General features: G+C 44.4%; 1 protein-coding gene across 3 annotated transcripts in view; it reads left to right on the plus strand.

The window, feature by feature from the left end:
- Positions 1–22,531, plus strand: part of LOC144144518 (uncharacterized) — a 65,724-nt gene that overhangs the window by 13,466 nt on the left and 29,727 nt on the right. The window contains exons 3-9 of one of the 3 annotated variants that reach the window (XM_077675999.1): positions 823–896; positions 2,111–2,182; positions 6,945–7,025; positions 8,795–8,924; positions 12,257–12,318; positions 13,344–13,421; positions 15,151–15,232. In XM_077675999.1, the coding sequence (XP_077532125.1) occupies positions 823–896; positions 2,111–2,182; positions 6,945–7,025; positions 8,795–8,924; positions 12,257–12,318; positions 13,344–13,421; positions 15,151–15,232 (579 nt within the window). The remainder of the gene's footprint in view (positions 1–822; positions 897–2,110; positions 2,183–6,944; positions 7,026–8,794; positions 8,925–12,256; positions 12,319–13,343; positions 13,422–15,150; positions 15,233–22,531) is intronic. The other 2 variants (XM_077676000.1, XM_077676001.1) reach the window with 2 other exon arrangements.

Below are 22,531 nucleotides of genomic sequence, written 5' to 3' on the forward strand. Positions count from 1 at the left end.
GCCAGCTGGTTGCGCTTGGAGAGGTTTTTGCGGCCATACTCACAAGGTACTCAGCGAGAGGTGAAAGCAAGGTAGTTCTCTAGGACAGCAGAAACCATAAGACACGACTGACACTATTCATTTTTAATATTCACTGAATGCTCGGCTTTGTGAAGAAACTTTTCGGAAAGGTCGGGGTCAGTGTTAATTTATAGGCTTCCAATGCACTTGTTAGTTTGTGCCGTAAAGCGGACAGAGAGTACAAGGACGTACCCAACCCTATTTCATCCAAAGCAGAAAATATAAGAAGCCGGTGACGGCTTTTACTGCTGTTCATCTATAATGGGAAATCTCTGTATATACAATTTTTGGAGCAAGTTACGTTCAACAGGATTTAGGCTGTTATATGTGAATTTATAGATCGTGTTATCAATAAATAACAATACAGAAAATCACGGGCTCTTACTACCTTACTACATAGGGTGCCGTTGGCGTTATGTATACTCCTAGAATATATTCTTGCAGTGAATCAACGAACGACTGATATGACAGATTGTTGCTAGATTTAGGTGAGGGGAAATACTGTCTCGATTCAATTTTTCCAGACACATTTATCACCACAACTATGACAGCAATGGCCAAGAATACCTAGAAGCTGCGTGGTAGGTGCTCCAAGGTGTCTTCCCTGCTTTCTGGTTCCCTTACTTTCTAATTGGCTTGATGAATTATTGTCTCATTAGTTATTGTCTCATTTGATACAGTTATTGTCTCATTTCATGCAAACGACGCCTTTTTGAGGTGTCGTTTTTGCGAAAGACGCCTCAAACTTCGTTTTTTTTTCAGCAGTCGTACAGCTATGTCTGACACCAGTCAATTCTAACAGATGTAAAGTCGACGCACAGAAATTTGAATCGCTGGTAAGTAAATGCTTTTGTTCTGGTATCTATGCGAATTTCGTTGTACTTTCAGGGACATAGCGAGAGAGGCTGCCATGGTTAACAGTTGAACAGGAAGCGGAGCTACTTCGGCAATGAGCGTAGGGCGATTTTGCATTTATTGTTTCAAATCCTACAGGTTAGATGGTTTTACGTGCTGATGCTATACCTACGCTTTGAGGGTTGTAGTAGTGGAGGGTTGCAAAATATTTTAAGCTGCTCTGGTGGGTTTAACGCCCGCCAAAAACTAGGCACGCCAAAGGGTGATTGTGGTTGGTAGGGGTGCCGATTTACTATCGTGAAACGTACCACAAAGCTCGGGAACACGGAATGCTTAAAGGAAAATGATACGTAATTCAGATGAAAAAGTAGTGATGGTTACTTTAATGCCACAATGTTGTAATGTGCATTCCAGCATTCTTGCATAAGACTGTCGCGTGTGCTAATTATCATGCACTTTTTATTGCAGTAATGAAAATCGAGCCGGTTTGAATGGTTGCATCATTCGAACAGCGCTGAAACTACGGGGACGAAGACAGCGCTTGTGCTCGTTCTTCTTTCTTTGTACCCGTCGTGTTAGCAGTGTTCGAATTATGCACGGTTTATATTCGTTCACAAAGAAAATGAAATCAGGAATGATGTTCTTGCGGTGCTACTGGTTTTATTGAGAAAGCGTCTGCTTGCGTCAAAGTTGCGATTAATTTGCGGCGTCGATTACTGGCATACCGTCGATGAATGCGAAAAATTTTAAGTGATTCAAGGGCACTCTCAAGATCTTGCGATACAAAGACTGCTGACTTGTGTCACATATCGATCTAATAACAAGTTTCGGTCGCCGGTGTTTGTACAATTGCGAATATGGTTGGAAAAAACTTTACTGCAAATGAACGCAAGTTAATAAATGAAGTGGAGAATGACCCATTTATTTGTGCTCTCCTAAGGGAGGTCTCTCAGAAGCTGTATAGTTAGGGGACCTGACACAGAGTAAAAGTTATTCTTTAAATTACTAAAATTTAGAGCTCCAATGTACGCAGCGGTGGGCGACGCAACATTTTCAACCTTCCCGCTGACGTTTGTAAACGCGAATCATTCATTACGGAGCGGGTGGTAGCCTTTGGTAGCTTAGAGGAACCGTGTTGAAATTTTATTCGAGCTAGGCGCACTCTTAATTCACCTTTACTATCATCTTTGTGCAGGACAATGCAACATGCCTCCCTCGGGACTACAGAGATATAAGCGAAGTCACCATGACATGCTCCACCACCGTGGTATGACTATCGATACTTTCGCAAGAAGATGAAGCCTTTTAAATTTTTCTTAAGCCTTGTTAACCCTCGTTTTGTTAACCTTGAAGCAGTATAGGAAAAAGTTTTCGGAATAGGAAGATTCTTGGAGTGGAAGTGCTGAAACATAAATGGTGCTGCTTGATATGCGGACATTTTGAAGGTGTAGTTTGCTTAACGGCGCCTACAAACAAGGAAATATCGAGTTGTTCTGGAATTCGTGGTACAGTTGTATAATAAAAATGGCTTCTTCTTTCAAGCTTTGAACTCCCAGTTGTGCACGGTGTCTGTAAAGTGCAGCTCATTTTATATGTTATTAAATTTATTTATCACATGACGTACTGCAAAAATAATCCTTCTGGTCGTTAGTTTACTGCTCGCGCAGGCCGCAAGCATCCCCATATTGAGGGTAAAAATTGGTTGTATGGTAAAAAGACTTTTTTTTTTTCCAAACCTGGCATGAATATTTGCTGAGCCATGGAGCTTGTCTGAGAGGGTAATTTTTAACCAGATACTCTTGTGTTAAACCTGCCAAGTTTAATTGTACAGAATTGAGTACTTCTAGCTGAAACAGTGCTTTGTGTAAATTTGTGCACCGCATAACCTCGCTTTCTCTGCGGCAAAAAGTCCTAAACATTAATAAATGCATTTATTTACTACTACAGAAAATAAGCTACTACAATTACCAGTCTAGGCGGAATTTCATTAGGTTAAGCACGAGAAGGAATTTCGAACATTTGGAAGTACGTTTGCGCCAGATTAATCATAGAGAGGGCCCGTTAGCCACATATTAATTTAGGTAGAATGGGCTTTGAGAGTTATTACGAAGGAAGCGTACGAATGTGCGAAGTCCACGTAATTACAACAGCTTTATGCTCTCCGCACGCGTTCAGTACTTGAATCTGGTTGGGCTAGCTCATATGAAAAAAAGTCTGTGCCTTCCACTCCGGGAAGAAGGATGACCAGCGAAGCTGGGTGCAGCCTAGGAAGTGCATGAATGAAAACACGTCGATTTGTTATTTTCGAATGAGCATACTTCCTATCCAATAACTGAATGTAACTTAGAAGAACTCGAGATTTATTCTAGCGGACAAACATGGGCTCTCTGTTTCCCTCCTGCGTCGTAGGCATCTTGCACTCTACGTACCACAATAACCCAAACCTCTCAACCACGGAGTATAGCAGACAGGGCGCATTGGGCCGTGAGACATCCACGTTTAAGTTTCCCACCAGCACAAAACCCATCTCATCAGTAATGGCATGAAACCAAGCCACGCGAGCACGCCTCCCCTCGCTCTGCCCTTGCACACTAACGCATAAACTGGCAACTGGTGATCCGGGCGTTCTTAGACGTGCAAGGCACCGGTGAAAATGTCGCTTCGAAAGTTTTTCAGGCTAAAGGATTACTGGCCAGCGTCGGTGTTCTATGCGGCCAAGCTGCTTTTATCAGAGAGGGATTCGCAGCTAATCGACGAGGTGGAAGTGTAACTGTGACGGCAACGGCGGTGCCTGCGCGTTCTGCGGCAACGGCTTTCCGTTGCTTTACTCTCCGCTTCTGTGCGCGCCCACTCTACTTCAATTACCACTCTTGTTACTCTAAGTGAACGACACAGGTACGTACCATTGGGAGTTAACAGTGCAGCTGGTGATAAAGGCGCTAGCAGTGATACCAGCCGATTGCGAACCTGTGAAAGAGGCGTCCGTAGAGGCGAAGGGAATAGCACTTGTGAAAGAGGCGCCGGTGGCGGCAGGAGGAGCGGAGAAACGGTGTCAATTAAAGCGGCTTCACTGAACTTAAAACCGGGAATTAGCCATTAAGAGCTCCGTTGTAAAAACTATGTTTTTTACAAATAGGATAAAGGAGGTCCAAAACAGAGAAAGGCAATTTTCTTGCAGTGACCATCACGTAACAGGTAGTATAATTGAATGGAAGCGTAAGCTTGAGCGAACAGAATTGATAATTTCAGACGTGAGTTCGTGTTTGAAGTTTATCGGATGTTTATTACATCATAGGTGATCAAAATTAAGAGAATGCCTAGAAGCCCCTCAGTATGCATCGGTGAAGGAGGTACAGTTCCATGAATGTTAGCTATTTTGACTAGGTCGACGCATATAAATATTCTTCCCTTTTTTCACAAAACATGAGACTGAAATGTGCTGTCGAGACGCCGCAGTATTTTTACTTCTGAGGGTGCAGTTCCCACGCTATTGCACGGGAATGTGCTTAGATCGCTTCTTTGATTGTCAGTACCCATTAAGTAGCGCCTCATAAATGAATAAATAAATAATATTGTCGTATTCAAGAACATTTCAATGAACGTTTGAAGTAATACAATGATAAAAAAATGGAGAAACCAGCACTGTTGATGCAAGGCTGGAGAAACAGCGGAACTGGCGGCCCCTCTCCCTGCTTCGGAGACAGGGTTGTTGCCCCTCACATTTAATTCCGAACTTGCCTCTGAAAGTTCCCCATGACTGGCAGGCCAGCATCATTTCGTCCGCATGCTTTTACATCTTTTCCAGAGTGGACCGCGTTACCACGTGCTAGATCCCGCTACCAAGTCCAAAGGCTACGCCCGCGCTACGAACCAAAAAGTATAACTGCACGCACGGAATGTGCAAGCCTTACTTAGGCCACCATAAAAGTAATGGTTTAAAACGTGTAATAGTTATGTGCATTCCGCAAAATTCGAAAATATTTTCCTTCAAGCTTCATTCTCCCACACTCCCAGTTAAATCATGACTGCGCGAAAAGGGAATGTCTATTCCTCGGTCAGATAAACAACCAGAGACAACTGATAATTGTTTTGTGTTGTTGCCGTGGCGCAGTATTCTTCCGGGACGTTTTGCAGCGGACTCTCAAAAAGGACATTGACATTGCTCCCTACGAAATTCTGTTCCTGCCTTTTCTTGTTGTTAATCAAATGCCATATGAGTTTGTAGTACTGGGTTTATACTGCTTGAGGCAGTGCTGCATGACTGAGGGGCATGTGGAACCCTCACTCCACTTCCCCCCTCCCTCTCACGCCCCCCCCCCCCCCCGGGCCAAATAAGCCCAGTTTTCGTGAACTCTCTGCGTTGGTTAGGAGTGTTTATGCGGCGCCGAGTGTTCCACCGGAGTGGCTGTATCTTCTGGACGCGTGTTCATTCTTGCCTGAGATTTGAAGGGCAACATACTTCAGCTGGACCTATTTGGGCTTCATCGATGCCTGTTAGGCTTTGTATTGTCTCTTAGTCGCTATGTGTGATCGGGAGTGTGCGTTAGGTTTTCACGTATTAAAAAAAATTATAGCTCAATGGGATAGACACCGGTAACATAACGCAAGGGACCCAGGTTCAATTCCGTCACGGGAAGCGTTTTTCTTTCTTTCCAATGAGCTGTACATGGTATTGTTTCCCGCCGCTGCTAATCCCGAACCCCTCGAACCTTTGGGGTGGCCCAGTGGTTGTGGTTAGGTTCCCGGTTTCACGGCGTAACAGTCCCGGGTTCGATTCCCGCCACCTCCCCAACCACAATTATGATGGTAATATAAATATAAAGTTGAAAGCAATTCAGTAAGGCTCGCTTCCTCAAACGATAAAATACGTTCAAAGAAGGCATAATAACAATTATAGAGGAGACCGGGATCATGCCTGTACTGCCAACCCTAATTTTGTGAGGTGGCCTGATTTGGGCGCATTTTGTGAATATTGAAATATTCCACACATCAATTGCAATGATTCCCAAGCTGCAACATCAGTACTGGGAAGCGAGAGAGCTTTCCGCTGTGCTTTACCGTCATTGCTACTGGAAAGCGTAATTATAGTTTTGAAGCAAATGTCAGCGTTGAAGCTGAAGTATACGGTTCGAGCTATCGTTAAAGATGCTACACACAATTTAATCTTTAGTATCCGCTGATTAGATGCAGTGCAATTGCTGTGTATTAATATCAAAGCTTATGATTGGGTGAGACATAGATGGGCTGGCTCAAACTTGAGCAGACAAGTGCGCAGTTGAGTAAAGATAAGCGCAGATAACTGAGCAGACATCTCTACACATGTGGGCATATTTTGTTTCCCGGCATTTTTTTGCCAACATAACACCTTTTTCCTTTTTACTAAACTTTAAATCACACCTTTTTCCCAGCGTGATGTTTCGGCGGCTGTAAAAGTAATAACTGGTAGCTCAGTAATCACTTGAAGTTAGTGTCGCTGTCGCACTTTCAAGAGCATGTTTAATAGTCTTACCTTCTTGAAGTGTAACAAGTTGCCTTTATAAATTTAAGCATGAGGTTCTATTTAACTTTGACCCGACCGCGGAATGGCTTGAAGATGATCTCCGAATTTTAAAACTAGAAAGTACTTCGGCAAGTAGGGTGAGGCACTTGAACACGACACGGTAAAACTACGAATAATAAGCGTCAAAGGAAGTTACATTCTATAGCAGTTTAACGACAGCGTCCATCTACAGCTCTGCAGCGCTGTGTCTTTCGCCACATCCTCAGAGAAAGGACAAAAGAAACGAAGAGGCTATAAAGAATGTACAGCTACGAATGTTAAGCTCATGCTATAGGAACAAAAGTCCTTTTTTACCATTAGCATTTTTTGAAAGAGAGCAAAACTTAAGCCGTGAATCGATTGAGTTGTTTCTACATCTACGTGTGTCTTTAGCTTAACTAAAAAGACATTGATCAGCAATGTTGCTTATGTTATGTAACAGGTAATGATAGCACATGCACATTATCTCCTTTCATTTGTTTTGCACCAGACTGTCCTGTTTTCATGCCTTTGTAAAGACCACATGGGGCTGCCTGGAGGAAACAGCGTGCGACATCCGCGGTACTGTTTGGTATGAACCAAAACCTTAAATATAACCAAAATGCATTTTATATCTAATTGCATGCCGACTAAAATGGAACGGTGGTATTTTCAGCACCAACAAGCAAACAATTCGTTAATCATTAAAATGTGTGCGGCGAAACCAGGGCTGTGAGGTTGGTTTTCACAATTCAAGCCTGCCAGAAAAATGCTGCCTAAGAAAAACTTCCTGTTGGGAATGTTGCTGTTTCACGAATCAGCCTAATGCGATCCGCAGCCTCTGCAAAAGCTCAACAGTAAAATAAAATAGGGTGAGCGCTGTTTCTGTTGTCTTGTTTTCTTCAGTTTTTTTCAGCAGGGAAATGGACAAGGACTGCACAAACGCTGTTTGGAAGCGTGCGGTGTGCAGCCCGAAATTTGAGATCCTTAAAGCTAACTTGCCCAGCCCTGGCCGGCGCTCGTCCTGTCTCTTTCTGCAGTAGAACTCGCTTAGTTTTTGCTAGTGTAATATCGCTTTTATTCTAAGAAATATTACGGCACAATTATTCCGTAGGACAGTGGCAGAAACATTTTCGTAGGGACATAGAAACCTAGCAATTAAGAAGCAACTTCCTCGCTATTGCCTTACCGGTTACGGAGATAAGGTGTAAACATATGTTCCTGTGAGATTGCCACAAGACGGGGGTAAATGTTTCTCTACTGCCAATGCAAAGAAAAATTACACGGAAAATAGCGACCGCACTGATTCCCTACGAACCACCCAATATCCTGGTGGTGATAAGTTCACTTTGCGCTCTCAGATTATCCTTTGCAATGGTAAAAACAATATCTCGTCGCACATATGCAAATGAGAGGTTGATAATTTAAGGTTTTTTGCATGTAGACAAACGAGGTTCAGTCATGCGAAAATAAGGAATAGCATAGTTATAGATATTACAGGTCAATAACTTTTAAAAATGTAAATGCATCAGTGTATCATCACAGTCAGCTAGCAATAAAGGCCCCCGCACCACGGACGATGCGTTCACTACTTCCCGTCTCTCCTGGAAGAATCTCGAAAGCTATATATGTTAAAGCTATGTTAAAATACATTAGAAAAAGGCACCACTATTCGGAGCTCCCAACGATTATGAAGGCTTGTCCATTATTTGGACAAGAAGGACTCATCAGGTCTAACGTTGTAATTACATAAATCGATCACCGTCAGCTCAGCGCCAGTTGTCACTTTTAGGTGACCTAACCACCCCTCAATCATTTTACTTAAAATAACAGAATCACCCCTTTGTGACTGCGATACTCTCGAGGTTGCACGCCAGGCTGTGTTCTCTGTTTTATCCGCTTCTAAAATGTAATGTGTTCAGTAGAGTGTTCAGAAATAAAGCTACACTATTACCGGGATCATTAGGTTGCCACAGCCAGTTGATAGGGTAGCCGTGAAGCAGCGATGTCTTGTGAAATGCGCCGAAAAGATTTTTATATGCACAGTGCTTCATACACCAAACTCGGCCGTACATTTCCTAATACGAGTTTTCGGACCGATAGAAAAGTGTACGGGCGGGAATACTTCAAGCTGCTCCAACCTCAAAACCACAGGGGAGATCAACCCTTTTTTATGCGTGTGGGTGAGAGCCCACCATAGATTCGATTGCATGCGGCCAAAGCTTCCTTATAATAACTCGGTTGGAAGTTAAATTCCCTAGATAAATAGCAGCCGACAAGGAGATGGGAACCTTTTCAAATTGCAATCTGTGCAGGCTTTTGAATAACACTGAGATGACCGTACATGGTTTTTCATCACAGGCAGCAAACCCTGAGAGGACAGGGGACTACACCGCCAATTTGAAACTTGGAGTCTGTATAGAAGGTCGGTGCGATAGCAGCACATTTGACACTACACTTCCGGTAGACCTGAGATATGTACCGACGGCCGGTAAGTAAAAGTGCAGAAAAAAGCGCGTGTTTTTTTCACCAAAGTGTCCGCTGCGATATTTTAAACAATTGCGCCTTAGCGCGAGCGTTTAAAATTTACAATTAATCGTACCCAGTGCCTCTTATGAACCACGCTGCCTAACGTTTGGCTTCGGAAGACCACTGAAAACTGTCGAAGCGTTGTATCACATGCGGAATAGCCGCACGTGGATTAGTAGTTATGATCAACTCAAAATTAGAGTGAACACCTAGTCGTCCAAACAGTCTTTCTTCGTCGGCTTGGCTGCCCCCTGTACGTTATAGTTTCGTCTAGGGTAACTCAGTATCCTGCAGACGGTCGGTGATCCGTACGTATCAGAACAAAACAGCGCGAAAGAAGGGACATTGTAAAGGAGCGGCGTACACATGCACTGACAAATCTTGACTCATACACGGATGTTTGAGTGCTGGGATGAATGAGTACACGGACAATAGCAGACTAGGTCGCAGGGAGACGACAGTGGCTCTCTCATCCTTTCGTGACTTTAAACTTGGAATGATACGAAAGGCATTCCCAGTGGTGTCATTTTGAAGCGCCATAGCCAAGTTCGTTGATTTGTTATAACGGCAACTGCATCACCGGAAAATAGAAATTTAATTGCGTGTTTTAGTGCCAAGAAACAACAGCTGGACTGCCTAGTAAATGAGGAAGGTGTCCTTTTCGACAAGGTTTAGTTCATCAGCTGGGAGCGATATCTGACAAAAGCCATCACGACATCACGACATTCCAACAAGCTGCTTAGACTCGGCGTGGGCGGGCTTTTTATACTCAGGTTAACCCAGATAAAAAACGACACAGAAAACGTTCGCCGTAATCGGGCCGCCTGTCTTTCTCCTTCCCCCCTTTTCGAATAGGTCGTCACCTAACACAGTGAAAGTTGCGCGTCCTCCGCGAAGCACCGTAAGTTTCTGGTTAGCGCAAAGCGGTTGGCCTTTTATATTGTAATTTACTTTCCCGCGAGCCGGCCGGAGGGGGCGCTCCGTCCCACATAAATTCGAGGGTTTTTTTCCGTCTCATTGGCGGCCGAATGACGAGTCACAGGCGCCCCGCGCGACCAGAATGTTCTAGAGGCCTCTCGGGGGGAATAGAAGGGAAGCCCCAAATGAATTAAGTGACTGTACAGCAAAAGGAATATGCTGTACGACAATATTAGGATGCTCTACAATAATATTAAACGCTTTACGCGTGATCTCGGGACGATTCCCCTTAAGGAACATGGAGTTCATTCTTGGCAAGCCCAAGACAAAGTATGCTGATGAAGTGGGCCTCAAAAAAAGGATGTCCCATGTATGAATCACAGCCGCGCTAGACGAATATGCATGGTGTGAAGAATGCCGCGCCGCTTTACATGACCGGTGGAAATGTAGCGAAATGTAAACAGCCCCCTATCAGCGACTATTGCCAGGCACCACACAGTAAGTAGCCTGAATGGGGCTGTTTATGAGGGAAGGGGACGTAATTATTTTTTGAACGCTCGCTAGCGTGCGTTTTCATAGACCTCCTGCAGTTGTAACACGCCCGCCACACATACATACATACATACATACATACATACATACATACATACATACATACATACATACATACATACATACATACATACATACATACATACATACATACACACATACATACACAGGCCGAGAGACAACTCATCTGGGTGTTTTCTTACGTTATTCCGTAACTTCGGCTTCCTAATTGCTTTCACATTCAGTGATCATATAGGAAAGCCGATTTCAGTTGAAACTTGCGTAGCGCTAAAAATGCCTAATTGCATGGCGAGACTTTTCGAAGCTAATAGTAAATGTTTTATTTCCTTCCGGACGGGTTTGAGTTTAACACAGTAAAAAGCCCGTTAAAGTAAACTAGCTCAAATACCAAAAAGAGATCCTCTTGGTGAAAAATACATCAGTTATCTATACAGTTGGCTTCCTTGTTCGCCATTCTATGAAAAATTGCAATTTGGACGACGCTACCTTTATGCGAAATTATTTTAATTCTTATTAATTGCTGAATAGTCTTGGAGTACGTCAACTAAGGCCAGACGGTTGGGTTGTCAGTGCTCTCAAAGCATGTACAATCGCCCACTGTAGCCTTGCTCTACATCCGTGGGGCGAGAACCTTGCTTTGGACTCAAATCCACCAACAGATGAGTATGCGAATAAGAAGAAGCAGAACAGAGTGTTACGGCTGGTTCATTTGTGCAATTCCCATCTTCCAAAACGTTATTTGAAAAACAAAATTTTTATTTTGCTTGACAATTGCGTCCCCAAATATCAGAGAATAAGGGACAAACGTACGTGTTTGATGGCAGGAAAAGCGAAAACCCCCGTGTATCGAGATTTCGGCGCAAATGAAACATTTCAAGGTGGTCAAAAATTATCCGGAGCCCACCACTACGTTGCTCCCCATTAGCTATGCGATGTACTTTAGGCACTTAACCCTGTAATGCCCAACCAATGAAAACAATAGATAAAAATTCTAATGCTTTGTTGCATTGTAGTTTGTCACTGAAACAATAAAAAACTGCAAAGAAAAAAAAATTTTCCCCCAGGGTTACAAAATAACATAGTGTATCATAAACGCATAAAGAGTAAGCATATGTATACCTACATAGATAATGTAGGTATATAATGTAGCGTATACCAATTTACACGTAGGTATATGTATACCTACATATAAAGTTAATATATAATGTATCATACACCCGGTAAAAAAGTGTACCATACAACCATTGAATGTAGGTGCAGACCCACCGGGAGCGCTTACGACGGAGGACTCCATCTTGCAAACTGCATTTGGGACTCAATGGGGCGAGTTATCGAGCTACAGATTCTTGAAAAATGCTTAGGACGTATCAGAAATGATACTAGGGGGCATTTCTTGGCGGTCGAAAGGCCCAGGTGCGAGTGGAAAATTCTGAAAGGTGGCGTATCTTTTAAACTGTGTAATCAGTATCAGTTCGAATCCAGGGTGTTCATATCCTCTTCAAAAGACCAAACCTGAACTAACGAAAAGCACTGCCTACAATATCGAACTATTGTTGCTCCTGTAAACCGTTCATGCCCGTAAAAAAATGTTCCGAATGCTCTGTTATACCATCGGCGGGTTTTTAGCATTCATGTTTCTTGTGTAACGTTGTCGGCGGGCTTTTGGTTCAGATGTACTCCTTCAACATAAAAATGCGGCCATTGTTAGGGGGAAACCGGAGAAAGAAATTTAGATAAACCATAATGGCGTTATTAAGTATGTTAAGCATTTTATTTGCACATACTCTTGTCGTTCCTTTTCAGAAAGGCTGAATTTGCCACCTTTACCGGCCTGCACTCGCGAAGAGTTCAATGTCAAGAACATGGTAAACACTACTCAATGCTTCTATGCTTCTTTTATACGATTTATTTGCTGTCTTAAAGTTTGAGCGTTACCGCATCTCCTTACATGGCGCGTGCACCCGGCGGCCGGTGCCTTCGCAACTGTTTGTAAGTGAGAAAAATGCCACATGGTTTGGGAACTGTAATGCTGAAGCGTGAGTTCCCCCATAAATGCGTCACCTTTCAAAGGAGAGCTCAAATTTTCTAAAGTGCTGTGACATCATTCAGGTGTGTATCGTTTGACATCACAGTTATAGAATTCTACAAATCTTGTTGTCTGTTCTCAAACTCGTCCAAGTTTGTGTGGTGCCCTCGTACTAGCCACGTTAGGAAGTTACCATACGGTGGACTCATCAGGGCCTCTTACCTAAGTGACATGGTGACGTGGCAGAGTTTACAGAAAATCACGGCCGTAACTGCGCTTTAACAGGGACGTCATCTTTCTTTTCATTTGCATGATGAGAAGTTGCATGCTTTGCTTTTACTTTTAGTTTAGCGACTGAGCTGGCTTCAAGGGGTTCTTGTTTTTGCGAACAGAAACAGCTACGCGCAGAACTGTTGAAATTTTCGCTACACAAGTATAAAAATGAGAACGTAATGTCTTTTTCAACTACGAAAAACAACCCGTTGCTGTGCTGTTAATTTCGTGCCATAGAAATTGTCGTTGTCATTCTATACATTTCATCGACGGCGATGCTTTTCTTCCAATTTGCATGTCCGAAATTACGAAAAGAACGTTTTTCCTCTCAAAAATATAACTTGTATGCAAGACAGATGCCCTCATTATAAGCAGGGTTCGCGGCGGTTCAGTATCGCTTAAAATCAGCTGACGTTTTGTTTCATTACCATTATTTCTGGGGAAGCTGGTGTAGGCGGGCTAAAGTTCTTATTTCTCAACTTGTGTTAAAATGTACTCAGGAATGTAGATCTTTGCCAATGGTTCTGATAACTTTTGGAATTAGGCAACTAACGTTACAGCCTGGCTGATTTACACCTCTTTTTCTTGCAGTTTTTTCCTCTGCGTAGCTGCGAATTTTTCTGCCAAGACAGAGATAACAAGGTTGTGAACGACGGGAGCCCTTGCGTCGTGAGTGACTGGAATTGTAGTCGAATTTACGTCTACCTAATTGCTGCATAAAACGTTAGGGGTTTCTTTGGATGCAACGACTTGTCATAGAGAAAAAAAAACTCTGCCTTACTAATGTGGTCATTATAGAAAAGAAAATCTACACCGAATATGTAAAATGTTTCTATTTATCATTAATAATCAAAAACGCAAGTGAAGGAAGTTTATTTTCTCTTTCAACCGCAAGTAGTACAAGTATGCACCCTTGTATCCATAGTTGGAAATATTGCGTTTCCCAGACAGGTCGGTGGGATTGAACAAATTGTTTTAAAACCATGTTTCAGTGAATGAATCAGCAATGCATAAAATAGAAATAACCCGAATTACCTTCCGTTGCACATAAAGTACCTAAAGTTAAATACTCACGTAATGTTCCAGCTCGTCCATCACTATAACTTCTGTACATGGAAAAGAAGGTTACGGAGGGGAGTTTCTGGCGTAAAAGCCTGTTGATGGTGTACTTCCACTAAAGATTTACTCGCCAGCAGGTTACAACGTTTCTTATTTTTCGACACCAATTTTTTTCCTCTGCATAACCAGCAAAGATATTGAAGTCAGGTGTACGAGGGGGTTCCTTTATTTAAAATAAACATCTTTACTTCCACGCTAAAGAAGCTTGTGGTAGGTTTTAAGTAAAACGTGTGTGGGGCTACAAAAGTTCACCTATAAAAAAGCGTCACTTTTGCAGTTTCAGAGTGCACTTTTTCGCGTAAACGCAGAAGCCTGTTGATTGTGTACTTCCAGGAAAGATTCAGTCACCAGCAGGTTTCAAATTTCTTATTTCTCGGCAACAATGTTTTCGCCTCTTCATAACCTGCGAAAAAAGTAAAATCAGGAGTACGTCTCGGCTCCTTTCATTCAAAATACACATCATTACTTCCTCTCTAAAGAAGCTTGCAGTAGGTTTTGGGTAAAACTAGTGTGTAGGACTACAAAAATCCACCTATAAAAAGTTTCACTTTTTCTTACACCAGCCAAGGGGTAAATATTCTTTTGGTCCTAAAAGCTGTTTCAGTACGTTTCCAGATGAATTATTTAATTTCATGTGATTCCAATTGCAGCGACACTCCGTAGGCATAAGCAAACGCATCATTTTTGTAGAGTCCTGCTATAGCATTCACACACACAAGAGTCGAACTCCGCAGGGAACTTGCATCTCGTTGTAACTGGCTTTATGAAGGAGTGCTACGATTGCAGCCGCAGCAGGTACACAACGCTAGCAGGCTGCACAAGTTTTGAAAGCGGGCGAAGGTGGAACTCCGAAGCAAACACTAACGCACGCACAGATGCATAAAGGCTTTTTATTTTAGGTACTGTAATTCGCCTGTAAAGGTATAGTGTCAGTTGTCCTAGGGGCATGATTCGAGACACCGTTCTTGAAGCAGTATTTGGTACGTATATGTTATTGTGATACTGCATTAACAATACCATCCTGAATGTTTTCCTTGCCTATATCTGAGAGGAAATATAACTGTCATTGCCAAAACACCTTGGACAAACCTTAATCAAGATAATTACATTGCTATCCTTTTAAGCTATAGTATACATATCTAAGCTCAGCTTTACACAAAATTCGAATGCAATGTGAAGCACAGGTTTTTGTAAACGGTCCTGTTTATGAAAAAAGCGCCAATAGAGTACAAAACGCTACGGAAAAACGCAATGATTAACCGATATAATTTTCATTTAGCTCGAGTGGACAGAAAGGGTACTCGGTGGTCCGCAAGTGGCGCTGACGGGACAATGCTGGAACGGAATTTGCAAGTTTATTCGTGAGTGCATTCCTCAATTACATATTTTTCTCTAATCTGCCCTACGTAATGGTACACTGTTAACGTAACATGCGTCACACCATATTAGGTTTGGGTAAGTCGCAATCGGCTCAGGATTAAGCTGCATGAACTTTGTGCCGTGATCAAGTGTAAAACAAAGACTTTCGCCTTAATCATGCTTTGATCTTGATTCAAAAATGAAGTATTCCTCGGGCATATCTAAAAACAAATCCTTGATATCGATATTAGCGTAACGGCACCCTCGGTGTATGTTCAATTACCCACCTAATTGTTTGAACAAACCAACGTCCAAGAAAAACCACATCGGAACAAAGGCTATCTGTGTTAGCGACGGAAAGGCATCAAAAGGGGTTTACATAATCTAGAGATACCTCATGCAGGATATTACCGTAACCTAACAATTCAACGTCGTTAAATGCTTTTAAGTGCGAATGCACTTCATAAGCGACCCCAAACCATCCACCGCCGGCGGCGGCGTCGGCGTCGGCGTCCGCAGAGCTCCTCTATATTTAAAGAAGAAACAGCATCCGGCGCCAGGTTTCGATCCGAGGACTTTGCGGGCCGCAGCCCGACGCTCTACCGAATAAGCCACGGACGCGACGCTGATATTGTCAGTAACGCGCCTTATATCTTTAACGCATTCAAACTACGTCGTCAGCGGCGTGCGTTGGCGACTCAGCGGCGTTATAGCGGCTTGATAACTGCGTGGTGTACACGTGATACTACAAACGCGATGGAAGAGATGGAAGAGAAGGCGGCGAGGCGGTGGGCTGCGGGGGCCGAGCGCAAGCGCCGCAAGCGGGCCGACAACCGTGCATTCGCACTTTCACATTCTCCCCCTCGGGGAAATGCGGGGGAATTTTTTTCATAGAATACCGCTTCGGTCTTAGAACTAAAACATTACAGGAAGGCCGCAATTCGTGGTCTGGTTTGATTACACCAAGAACGGCTACGACAGCTGGTGGTATAAAAAGCAAATACATTTTTTGCCGATGGAAAAGTTTGAGACAATTTGCGGACAATAATCATCTTGCAATGAAGGCGCCTTTTGGGGAATCCAGAATGAAACTCACGATGCGATTCGAGGGCTGATCGAGTATATAGGGGCCAAGCCCCTCAGAGGCTCGGGTCGTTGGCGTCTGATGTCCTCGTCGTAACCGTCGCTTCATGTGGTCACGGTACTAAAACACCGGGGCACTCGTTTACGCCTCGAGCTAGAACCTAACGCGTACTAAAAAAAAAGAAACACCAGGACACACGTTTACGCCTCGCTCTATAGAGCTTCTTGCTACAAACATACGAGACTGTTACACCCGACGATCCCGTTCCGGCTCGTTGGCGCTTCGCGTCACCGGCGTAGGATTTTAAAATGAAGTGTGACGGCACTGAAGAGCCAAACAGGATTGAATAGGGATGAGTGTGACGAAAAGCCTACAACAGCGGACAATGAAAGGAGCAACTCGGCGAAATTCAATGCTAAGGCAATGAAATGTGACACCAAAACAGATAAACCGCAGAGCACGGGTGCTCGACGGCGTCGAGGAAACGCCGTGTTTAGGATTTTTTGAACGGGGAGCAATGTGTGCGCATCGGGCTGAGTCTCATGTTCGCAATGTATATGGAATAGTTACAACGAATTCTTACAGACCTACCTAGGGATCTTTCAGTAATTGTTGTTACAGGTAATCTAACTTTTACGTGCCCGGTGTGACTTCAGCAGACGAGCGAAGAAAATAAACTTTCGATTCGTGATAGAGTTTAACTATTCCCTCCAATTAAACTAGCATTGCACGTTTTGTTCTGAAAACTGGAGAGAGCGCGTTCCAACGCATTTACCCACAATAACCACCGGCGCAACTATTGGTAACGTTTTTTCCCTTTAGTTTTCTGTCACATAAGTGCCGTCGCCGTGCTTCCTATCGTAAAAAATAGACCCCATAATGCGTTCTTTGTAAACATTATGACCGCTAAAAAAACGCTTTGATGAGAAAATTGTTTCAACAAGCGTAGTTATTGTCGCAACATTTGGTACATGGTTTCAGAGGACTGTGATTTGGGCGAGTTGGTGAATGTTCATGATTGACAATCCAGCTCGCGAAAACACGGCACAAAAAAGAACGAGAGTTAGACAGGACAGCGCTGCACTCACAACTGATTTATTTTGAAGAAAACATTGGTCATTTATACAGATCAGTCTCCCACGTGGCGGTAAATTATTTATCGGGTGGGAAAATGAATTCTTCGTTCAAAAACGAGGGGTGTGTATTGGCTCAAAGGTGGCTCCTATGCTTAGTAACATATTCCTAGGTAGGGTTGATAGAAATATCGAAAGAAACGTGTGCGGCCTGGCAAAGAAAATTTTTCTTTATGTAGATGATTTTCTAATAATCGTTGAAAATAGAGATCTGAATGTAGAGGGCCTTTTAAATGTGTTCAATGAGTGCGGTCTCGGTTTGCAGTTCACATTTGAGCTGCCAAAACTGAACAAACTGCAGTTTTTGGATTTAGAATTAACTTTCAATACAGGTCATGTATGCTGGTGGTACCGTCCCAGATCTCAAAAACCAGTGCTAAACTTCAAATCGGGTCATTCGAAGGTAATAAAAAATGGGATCGCATTTTCTTCATTACGCTCAGCCCTTTCAAAGTCATGTGACCATCAGCTGAATGACAGCTTCTCGAACCAGATAAGTAGAATGCAGACGGCTGGCTACCCTGACAATGTTTTCCTCATGGTCGTGCAGAAGTTAGTCAAATGGATAAAAGGAAAAGATACGGCAGGTTCTGTAACGCAGCCACAAAGGCAAAGAAAAAGATACCCCGTTGTAATACCGTATAAGCACCGGCTCTCTCATAACTTAAAAAACGTGGCAAAAAGATACGCTGTCGACGTGGTATTCTCGGCTCCAAATAAATTAGGAAAATTGTGCAGTAGGGTTGACCGAAGATTAGCTTCCCGAAATACAAAAAAAGTGTGCCCGATAAATCATTCAGACCCATTTGTGAAATGTGCAATGGGTGTCGTGTATATGTTGCCACTTCGGTGTGGACATATATATGTGGGACAAACCGGGAGGTGTCTAAACACCAGGTTGTCCGAGCACCAGCGTTCATTTAAAACGAATCCACACAGCCACCTGGCAAAACACTGCTGCAAACAAGATTGTGAGCCGCTTTTTAATGAAACCACTGTGTTGTCGAGACACAAAGATAAAACAACACGGGAAATTATCGAGGCCTTTCAAATCAGACGAGCTGCTCACCGTTGTATAACTATGCCCTCAATAGTGCTGCATGACCGGGAATACGCGTATCTGAGTGACGCCTTTGCATGACCAAGTAAACCAAAGACTACACATGTGCAAACCGATTAATGATTGCATTTTTTGTTTGTGGTTATCGGGTGCAATAATTTACCGCCACGTGGGAGACTGATCTGTATAAATGACCAATGTTTTCTTCAAAATAAATCAGTTGTGAGTGCAGCGCTGTCCTGTCTAACTCTCGTTCTTTTTTGTGCCGTGTTTTCGCGGGCTGGGTTGTCAAACATGGTTCCATCGTTAAAACATCACGTGCTACATGTACTTCTCTGGACCGTCTATGGCCGGCATTGGTTCGTGACAAATACACTGAGAGCCAGAAGATTAGTTTTTAGCTATGACTGTAGGGGTCATAAGGACGTAGAAAAGGGCGTCCATTTTAGGCATTGTGCGTGTAAGCCACCATTCGACAAGACGACCACAGTAACCCGACATAGGACTCATGTAATCCCCTGTGGAGATTTGGCTTCTCTGTCAAGTGCAGAGCCCTTTAGGCGCTCTCCTTGTCGTCCTAGCTCGCTCACTCGAACCAAGTATATAGAGCACCAAGGCGGCATCCCGGGGTAACGCTGTTGTTCGTGGCGTACCCCAGAGGCTTCGACAGCGAAGCGGATTATATAGTCATAAGCGTTGGAAACTCGTGAACGAAGGCGCTTGTCGTACATGTTCCCGTTGTTTAGCGCAAAGAAAACTATAGGTGCATTTGAGGGAAAAAAACGTAATTAACCGGCAGCGCCCGCGTTCCTTTAATTAAGGACGCCCGTTAAGGTGGTTTTTACGATAGTAAACGCAAAATGAGGCAGTGCAACGCAGGCACGTGCGGGGAGAAAAGCACAAAGAGAACAGAACTCCCGCTGGCGCAGTTTCAGGCAAGGGGCGGGCGAGCACTGCGAAGGGGGGAAATTTGAATTGCATGGGGTAGTAGCAGTAAGCAGGTAACGGAGGTACAGCCCATTATGGATAATCACTGCTCTGAACTTCCGACAGCTTTCACATTGATTGGAACGGCTTTAATTTTTTATTTCTTTTTTTTCGGAGCGAACATGTCACAGAAGCCACCAAGTCAAGGCCGCTGAGGGCGATTGCCGTTTTGATGATTGACGTGGAAACCCCCGCTTGAGGATAATTGTATATGGCGTGCCCCTCTGCGTGCTTTTCTTTTTAACGCCTTTCAGTTCTTGTACGGCAACAGCGTTTCTAACAGACGGGACAGCCATGGCGGCCCGTCTATGTATCGTCGACTTCGCTACTTCCCGCACAAAGCACTCCCACCCTGGACCCCTGGACCTCAAAAAAAGCACACCAAACGCATTTCGCCCACACTCACAGCCCACTACGTAGACCCACATTTACTTCCCATATTGGACGCTCGCAGACCTCTTATGTGGCGATGGCGCCGAAATAAATTACTCAGGGAGCAGAGGAATATGCTAATCGATTGGCCAGCACGAACTGGTGGACATTCTGCGATTTACTAATTCCCTCAATATGAGCACAAATCGCGCTTGGTCCCGCCTCCCCTACACCCAAATCGGCCTCCGTCATGGCATTTCGATAGAGTACACACTGCTCCGCGTCTCTCACGACCTGTACGAATTCCCGAGCTCCTCCCAACTTCGGGGCCTCCTCGCTCTCTACATTCACAAAGAATTGGATACACTTTCACATGAGGCCATCCTGGATAACCTTTCCCGAACAAACTGTGGGAGCCGAATGTACAAGTACATCTAATACTTTCTCCCCAACCGCACAGCTTCTTTACACATCCCGGGATTGTCGGCTCCAGCTTTTTATCTAACCTCTTTCACCCCACAGGGCTCAATCCGGTCTCCAACCCTTTTAAACTTGGCACTAGCCCAACTGCTCCCCCCCCCCACCCCCACTTCTCCTACTCCATCTATGGCGATGATATTTCACCCTGGCCCTCCCATGGTAGCCCAGCCAAACTCGAAGAAACTAAAACGAAGATCATAAAACGAACACGAAAGGCAGGTCCTCTGGTCGTGACCTCATCAACACCTCCGTAGATAATACCCCAATTCTCAAAACACACTCACTAAAAATTCTCGGTCCCGTACTTTCTACCTTACACTTTAAACTATACACTCTCAGATCGAGCAAATGATTCATCTCCTGCACCCCGTCACAAATCGCACGTCTGGCTTACACGAACACCTCCTACGTATTATAGACGCTTTTAGCATGTCCTGCTTACTCTACACAGTGCCATACCTGAATCTCACGCCCACCCAACTAACCAAACTAGAGGCAGCTCTCCGTAAGCTCTACCGCATAGCCCTCGGCGTGCCCCACTGCGCTCCTACTAACAACCTTATCGAGACAGGCATACATAACACTATCGAAGAACGTATGCAGATACAAAAACAAGCCCAACTTCAGCGCCTGCAGACAGTCCACCAGTGTCGGGAATCTCTTGCAGACGATGACCTACCCTACTGAGTCGCTTCTTCCAAACCCTACAACTCCCCCTCCTTGGGCCACGTTCCCACGTATCCGCACAGAACACCTAACTCAGAATATGAACCCCTCCAGGCATGCCACCCGCGGCCTTCTATGGAGTAAAGCCGTTACCAAACGTCCTTCTTCCTAGAAAAGGAGGGAGCGGCGGTATATTTCGCAGACGCCAGTAATCTTTCCTATACGCGAACGGAAACCGCAGCCTTTTTACTTCACTCGTGGCTGGTTTCTGCACAAACGCCTTTTTTCTGCCCGACATATGCCACCTCTCTAGAACAGCAGTCTATCGCCCTTGCCATAGAGCATGCTGCTCTAATAACCTCCAGCCAACACACCACAGATTCGCTATTCGCCATCCGAAATTATTTACGCTATACCGTCAACCCCTTTCCTTCTAACCTATAACTGACAATCTCAACAGACATCCTTCTCACCTGTTTGTGCTGGTATGGGTACCTGGCCACGCTAATATGGACGCTACGCAAGAGTACACGCGCTTTCCCGAGATCTATCCCCGGGTCTGTCTATGCTCTGGCTAACCTCATACCATCCTCCTCCCACTCGTCGCCACGATCGCCCGACCCGTCAGTTCACTTTAGTTTCCTATCGCCTCGCCCGCCAAGTCTAATCTTCTCCAGACCCGCGCCTCACTCGCGCCCCAACCGTTCTTCTCCGCCCGGCTGATACCCTCTCCCTCCTATCTCATCACATTCTACATCGCATACGTAAGTGCTCGGGTTCCCCAACCAGTCCTTGCGACGCATACCCCTCTATTCCACACTCATACTGGGACTGCCACCCCCCCCCCCCCCACCCTCGCACCGATGCTTCCCCCTCCCTCTACCGGGTCACCTCATGGGACACTTGGCTGGCTCCATGCCCGGAAAAGACGTTCGGGACGCCCAGGAGGCTCTCTGCCTTCATATCCAGAAGATCTCCAAGTACATTCTGGACTACCACGAAGATAGTGATGCCTCAGCCTCACTCGTTTAGCTGACCTGGACTTAGGTCGGCGAGTGGACGAAAAAATTTTTTTTTCTGTCTCTCTGCCTGGGCAGCTTGTATTCTGTTCTTTATCTTTTGATTCTTGTTCTGCCAGGAGCAGCTCTGGCGGAGCTTTTAGTTCTTGCCTTCATCACGCACGTGCTAGAGCCTTTCTGCGCCGTTTTATACACGGCGCATTTTTCTTCGGTGGCAATTGTTGTGCTAACTATCTTAGAAACCAACCCAATGAGCATTCCTAACTAAGTAAACGCGGAGACTGTGAGATGAGCACATATATTTTGCCTCAAACTCACCTGCAGTTTCCTTTACGATAAACAATGGGTCAGGTATGACTGGTGCTGCGGTTGCAAGAGTTTCGAATGGTTCTGCCTATATAACCTCTTGTTCAATATCCTCTTAATTTTTGGCCGGAAGGCTAATCGAGGAACAAGCGGATATCTTTAAGAAGTCAATGTTTTGGTGCGTGACGCTGCGG

Source organism: Haemaphysalis longicornis, unplaced genomic scaffold (assembly GCF_048455015.1).
Source record: "Haemaphysalis longicornis isolate Haplotype H1 unplaced genomic scaffold, Haemaphysalis longicornis Haplotype H1 scaffold_7, whole genome shotgun sequence".
Taxonomy (NCBI): domain Eukaryota; kingdom Metazoa; phylum Arthropoda; class Arachnida; order Ixodida; family Ixodidae; genus Haemaphysalis; species Haemaphysalis longicornis.